Source organism: Carlito syrichta, unplaced genomic scaffold (assembly GCF_000164805.1).
Source record: "Carlito syrichta isolate Samal-C Ts95f unplaced genomic scaffold, Tarsius_syrichta-2.0.1 Scaffold98169, whole genome shotgun sequence".
NCBI lineage: Eukaryota > Metazoa > Chordata > Mammalia > Primates > Tarsiidae > Carlito > Carlito syrichta.
Window position 1 is genome coordinate 1 of NW_007042265.1, and position 6,699 is coordinate 6,699.

Here is a 6,699-nt window from a genome sequence, read left to right on the forward strand (position 1 = left end):
GATTACAGCTACTCGGAAGGCTGAGGCAGAAGGATCTCCGGAGCCCCAGCAGGTGGAGGCTGCAGGGGCCGGGAGCGACCACTGCACTCCAGTCTGGATGACAGAGTGAGACTCCAACTCAAAAAAAAAATAAGTTCACTGAAGCTGAACACAACCTCTCACAACACGGGTGCCGAGGGGTTCCTAGAACACTCACCGAGCAGGAGAAGCCTGTGCTACAGGGGCCGGCCCGCCAAAAGATAACTCTGGTGGGGGGGTACCCCTTTGTAGAAGGCACCAGAGAAAGTCCCTTTTCTCATGACTGCTGATCTTCACTATAGATTAGCTTCCTTCTTTCTTTTCTTACACAAAGACCTCCCACCTGTCACACTGTTCCATGTGGACTGTTAAATATACTCTCTCAAGATGAAAACCGAAAGCAAACTAGGTGTAACTCAAATTGCTGTGACTCATAAACCAGCGTGGTCCAGGAAATGCGATTCTGCTAAGTTTCTTTGTTTTCTGTCTGCACAAGTCAGACCCTAGCTTTTCAGCTTCAAATCACGGAAGCCATTTTTGGGGCTACCTCAACTCTATTTTAATTAATTAATTAATTAATTAATTTACTTACTTGCTTACTTATAGTTGGAGTCTCACTCTGTCGCCCAGGCTGGAACTCACGGCCCCCACAGCCTCAACCTGCTGGGCTCAGGCAATCCTCCCATCTCAGCCTCCTGAGTAGCTGGGACTACAGGCACATGCCACCATGCCTGGCTAATTTTTTGATCTATTGTAGAGATGAGATCTCACCAAGTTGCCTGGGCTGGTCTGGAACCCTTAGGCTCAGGCAATTCTCTCACCTTGGCCTCCCAAAGTGCTGGAATGACAGGCGTGAGCCACCACACCCAGCCCCACCTTAGCTTTGAATAAACTCTTTTCAGCCACATTCTGGTCCTTTCAACAATCTCTGATTGACAGATCGGTGTGTACTGCTTCTTGTTCTTCTATGAGCACACCCAGAAGTGAATTGCCGGAGTATATGGTAGTTCTATGCTTTCCTTTTTTTTTTTTTTTGAGTCAAAGTCTTGCTGTCGCCCAGGCTGGGGTGCAGTGACATGTTCATGGCCACCGCAGCTGGAACACAGGCACACACCTCACACCCAGCTAATTTTTTGATTTAGTGTAGAGATGACGTCATGTCGCACAGGTTGGTTTTGAACCGTTGGGCTCAGGCAATCCTCTTGCCTCTGCCTCCCAAAGTGCTGGGATGACAGGTGTAAGCCACCATGCCCAGCTTCTGTACGATCTTTCTGAGGTCCCTCCACCCTGTTCCCATTTTACCTTCCCACCAGCAACACACCATGCTGGCGATTTCTCCACATCTGTGCCAACACTTTTCTTTTTTGTTTGCTTGTTTTTGAGTCAGAGTCAGGGTCGCACCGTCAGCCAGGCTGGAGTGCAGTGGTGTTATCATGGCTCACCGCAGCCTCAACCTCCTGGGCTCAGGCAATCTTTCACCCCAGTTCCCAAGTAACTAGGACTACAGGTGTACACCATCATGCCTGGCTAATTTTATTTTTTGTAGACATGAGGTTCCACTATGTTGCCCAGACTGGTCTGGAACTCCTGGGCTTCAGTGATTCTCCCGCCTCGGCCTCCCAGCGCGCTGGCATCACAAGTGTGAGCTGCCACACCCAGCCTGTTTTCTGTTCCTGCTAACAGCCATTCAAATGGTGTGAGGGCGCTCACTGTGGCTTTGATGTGCGTTTCCCTGGTGTTTAGTGATGCTGAGCATCATTTCATGTGCGTACAAGTCATCCACATGCCTTCTTTCTTCTTCTTCTTATTTTTGGAGTCCGAGTCTCATTCTGACGCCCAGGCTGGGGTGCAGCAGCATGATCATGGCTCACCACATGGCTCACCTTGACCTCCTGGGCTTAGGCAGTCCTCTTAACTCAGCCTCCCAAGTAGCTGGGAGCACAAGCACACACCACACCTGCCTAATTGTTTTATTTTTGGCAGCGACGAGGTCCCACTATGCTGCTCACACAGGTCTCGAACTCCTGAACTCCAACCATCCTCGCGCCTTGGCCTCCCAAGGTACTGGGATCACAGGTGTGTGCCACCACGCCCAGCCCAACATATACCTTCTTTAGAGAGATAGCTACTCAAGCTTTTTGTTTTTGTTTTTTTTAGTTGGAGTCTCCCTCTGTCGCCCAGACTGGAGTGCAGTGGCCGCTCCCGGCCACCGCAGCCTCGACCTGCTGGGCTCCAGCAATCCTTCCGCCTCCGCCTTCCACGTAGCTGGAACTACAGGCACGCGCTACCACGCCCGGCTGATTTTTGTGATTTATTGTAGAGATGAGGTCTCGCCAAGTTGCCCAGGCGGGTCTCGAACCCGCGGGCTCAGGCAATCCACTCACCTCAGCCTCCCAAGGCGCGGGATTACAGGCTGAGCCACCGAGCCCGGCTTACTCAAGCTTTTTGAATGTGAGGAGTTATTTATCTATTCTGGCATTAATCCCTTATCAGACGTGTGATCTGAAAATATTGTCTCTTGTTTCATGCGTGGCCTTTTCACTGTTGATTGTGCCCTGTGGTGGACAAGTTTTACATTTTGGCGAAGTCCAATTTGTCTGTTTCTTCCTTTGCTGCCTGTGCTTTTGGTGTCATATCCAAAAAATCATTGCCAGATCAATTGTCATGAAACTGCCCCTATGTTTTTTTGTAAGAGTTTTACAGATTTCACTCTAGTTTAGGTCTTTGATACATTCTGAGGTTTTGTGGGGTTTGTTTGTTTTGTTTTGTTTTGAGCCAGAGTCTCACTCTGTCCCCCAGGCTAGAGTGCAGTGGCACACTCACAGCCACCGCAGCCTTGACCTGCTGAGCTCAGATGATCCTTCCACCTCAGCCTTCCAAGTAGCTGGAACTACAGGCTTGCACCACCATGCCCAGCTAGTTTTTGTTTGTTTGTTTGTTTTGTTTTGTTTTTTACTGTAGAAATGAGGTCTCCATGTTACCATGTTGCCCAGGCTGGTCTCAAACCTTGGGGTCAGGCGATTCTCTCACCTCAGCCTCCCAAAGTGCTGGGATGACAGGTATGCCTGCCTTCTTTTTTTTGTTTTGAGGCGAGGTCTCACTCTGTCTCCCAGGCTGGAGTGTGGTGGCACAATCGTGGCTCACCACTGAGTCTATTTTTTGTTTGTGGCCTGCTCCATCCCCTGCGTCTGGTGGGCACTGGCTCCGGAGCCAGTCATTTAGATTGGAGTCCCGCCACCACTGTTTGATGGCTTTGTGACTCTGAGCAAGTTCCCCAACCTCTCGGTACCTGTTTCCTCATCTGCACAATGCGGGTGTTGGTCAAAGCACCTACCTCGCTGATGTGTTGTGAGGATTCCTATGACAAAAGCCCCAAATGGTCCACCCCCTTGGGAAGCGTACGGCAGCAGTGGCCTTTGTCACTGTCCTCCCAGCCCTGGGGTTCCTCTCCTGGTTGGTGAGCTGGACCTGTGAGCCTCGGTAGGAGCAGGCGTCGGGCTTCTGCAGGGCCCCGTGCACACGCCTTCTCCTCACGTGGCTCCCGGTTTAGTGAAGGTGTCACTTCTGCCGTGTTCAGCCGTCCCGTGCAGCCCCCTGTGCTGGGGCTCTGCGGATGGAGGGACTCTGCCTTCCGCGTGGCCGTGGCTCCGGGCCCTGCCCGCCATGGCGCCCTCTTGCCTCCAGCATCCAGAGAGTTCCCGCCTGCTGTTCGGTTCTGCTCTACACCGTCGTGTTTGAGGTCTCGAGTCCCATCAGCATCTCTGTGTGCTTGAAGAAGGAGGGATCTGTCAGTCAGCTCAGCCACAAGTGTCCCTCTCCGTGTCCTCTCTTTCCTTGTGTTTTAATTATATTTTGGCCACAAATGGATGATATTTTGAGGGTTGTTTGGTCGGTTTCTCTGGACGCAGTGTGGGACTGTGTGAAGGGGCAGGGCCTGTGTGAAGATGAGAACGGGCCTGGACCGGGGTGTCCCACAGGGGCACGGGGTAGAGGAAGCCCAAGATGGGACAGTTGAGTTGGTCTCTCCAGACTATAGTATCAGAGCACTAGGGGTCACCGTGGCCAGCAGAGAGCTGGATCCTCCCAGCTGGTGCCAGCCGCCTCTCAATATCCCGCCCAGCCTCTCCTGCCTGTGGGCTGTTTCTCCTTGGAGAAACTAGTAAAGGGTCAGAAGAAGATAGAATGAGCCCACACAGCCCATGAGAGAAAAAAAGGCCCAAAATGTGAACATGAGAGACCAGATCGGAAGAACCTGAAGAGACAACTGAGCTTCCAGCACCCAGGGACCCAGAAATATCGCTTCCATCCATCTGTCATCCACCATCCATCACCCATTCGCTCATCCATCTCCACCCCTCCCTCCCTCCGACCATCCATCCACCATCCGTTCACCTACCCATCCACCCGCCATCCACCCTCCAGCGTCCGTCCATCGTGCACGCACCTCCTCAGAGGCGCCCCTGCATGCAGAGGGTGGGGATCTTCTCATCCCTGGCCATGGCCCAAGGGTGGCTCCCACCTCACGGTGCGTGACTGAGAGGAGCAGAGCAAGCTCTGGCCGAGAAGTCTCATGCCCGGGATCCTTCTGGTAGCCCTGCCGGCCACTGGCTGTGTGACCAAATCATGTGGCTTGACTTCTGGGCCGCAGTCTCCTCCCTTTGAAAGGGAGTCCCCGCATTCCGAGGCTGACCTGAGCCCTGATGTCACAGAATGAAGCGGCCCATGATTGGCCCAGGGCCTCCCCTGCTCTGCTGTTCTCTTGGTCATGGGAGCCAGACGGCCTCGCCCCAGGCCTTCCCTGCTACTGCTCCTCTATTGCGGGCAGCTCTTGCCGTGGCTCAGGACTGAGGGTTCAGGTGGGCCGGGACCGGACGAGGGCGCTGGACAGGACAGGCCCTTCTCGGAACAACGTGATGCCACCTCCGTCCCCACAGACAGCTTCCACAATGAGACCGAGGCAAAGCTGTTCCTGCAGTTTTATGACAAAACAGCCCAGGCTGTGTTGAACCAGTTCATGGAGGCCACGTGGAACTACGTCACCAACATCACCAGGAAAAATCTGGAGGAAATGGTGTGGCGCCACCTCCACTCGTGCTCTCCTCGGGGGTCTTGGGGCCTAGGGCCTTAGTCCTGCCTGCCCAAGCGGGAGGAAAGAGGAAAGCCCCAGAAAACACGTCAAAGCGGCGTGACTCTGGGCCTCTGGGTGGCCCAAGCGTTCCAGGGCGAGACTCTCTTGCCTCCGATCCCTTGCAAACCTCCACCTTGATTTGAGGGGTGGGGCTCCCTGCTTTCCCGCTTAGCAAGTCTCGCTCCCTAAGCAAGTGGGTTAGGGAGTGGGCTGGGCTCCCATGGCCCTGGAGTGCCACATCCCTCACCCACCCTCCCGCCACAAACACAGCGCCCTCCTTCCAGCTGCACAGGGACATGGAGTGGTCCCAGTTTAGACTGTACTTCGGCACCCGGGCCCGCCTGTTCAAGGCCACGCAGTTCCAGGATCCTGACGTGAGGCGCATGCTGAGCAAGCTGCAGGACATGGACACGGCAGCCCTGCCCCAGAACGAGCTCCAGGAGGTGAGGAAAAGCCGACCTCCAGGCTCTTGCTCCTCGGCCTGGGGCGGGTCAGCCTGGGGGTGCCCAGGGTATCTAGGCACGAGGCTGGCACACACCGGAAGTTCCCCTGGGGGTGGAGGGCAGCAGAGCAGGGGATGCTTTGTGGAGCTGGCCTCTCTCGGCAGCTGGAGGAGGAGGCGTGGGGAGGAGAGGCCCGGGGCGTGGGGGTGAGACTCCTGGGAGGTGGGCCTGGGGCTCTGGCCGGCTCTGGGTGACACCCGCCCCCCTCAGTACAACCAGCTTCTGGCCTACATGGAGACCATTTACAGCACAGCCCAGGTGTGCCTGAACGAGGGGCCCTGCATGTCCCTGGAGCCCGGTGAGCGCCCCGCCGCCCCCCACCCAGGGCAGGTCTTGGCGCCTGTCCCAGTGTCCCCGCCAGGGCCTCCAGGCGCCCCTGGGCTCCCCTGCTGAGGGGCGCCAGGAGTGGGGGAGGGGGAGGCCCGGGGGAGCAGGACCCCATGGCTCCTCCTCTGGACACAGACCTCGAGGAAGTCATGGCCACCTCCAGGGACCAGCAGGAGCTGCTGTGGGCTTGGCAGGGCTGGCGGGACGCAGTGGGCCGCCCGCTCCGCTCCACCTTCCAGCGCTACGTGGAGCTGAGCAACCAGGCCGCGCAGCTCAATGGTGAGCTCGGCCAGGCCCAGGAGGGGCAAGGGTGGCGTGGGGCCCCGGGAGGGGACCAGAGCCCTGCAGTGGGGCACCCAAGCACTAGTAAGCACCTCCTGTGCGCCAGGTGTCGGGAGGCTCTGAGGATACTAAGGGAAAAGAGGGCCGGCTGTGGTGGCTCACACCTGGGCTCCCAGCACTTGGGGAGGCCAAGGCGGGAGGAATGCCTGAACCCAGGAGGCCGTAGTGAGCCATGATTGCATCACTGCACTCCAGGCTGGGCAACAGAGCGAGACTCTGTCTCATAAAAGAAAAGCCCACACACCAGGTGCGGAAGCTCACACCTATAATCCCAGCTCTTTGGGAGGCCAAGGTGAGAGGATTGCCTGAGCTCACAGGTTTGAGAACAGCCCAGGCAACTTGACGAGACCTCATCTCTACAAAAAAAAAAAAAAAAAATTA

At 55.9% G+C, this 6,699-nt stretch overlaps 1 protein-coding gene across 1 annotated transcript in view; it reads left to right on the forward strand.

Moving 5' to 3' along the window:
• Positions 1-4,952: 4,952 nt before the first annotated feature.
• Positions 4,953-6,699, forward strand: part of LOC103265660 (angiotensin-converting enzyme) — a gene marked incomplete at its 5' end in the record, with an annotated part of 12,019 nt that continues 10,272 nt past the window's right edge. The window contains 4 exons of the mRNA XM_008063317.2: positions 4,953-5,089; positions 5,431-5,589; positions 5,860-5,947; positions 6,112-6,255. Coding sequence (XP_008061508.2) covers positions 4,953-5,089; positions 5,431-5,589; positions 5,860-5,947; positions 6,112-6,255 — 528 coding nt within the window. The remainder of the gene's footprint in view (positions 5,090-5,430; positions 5,590-5,859; positions 5,948-6,111; positions 6,256-6,699) is intronic.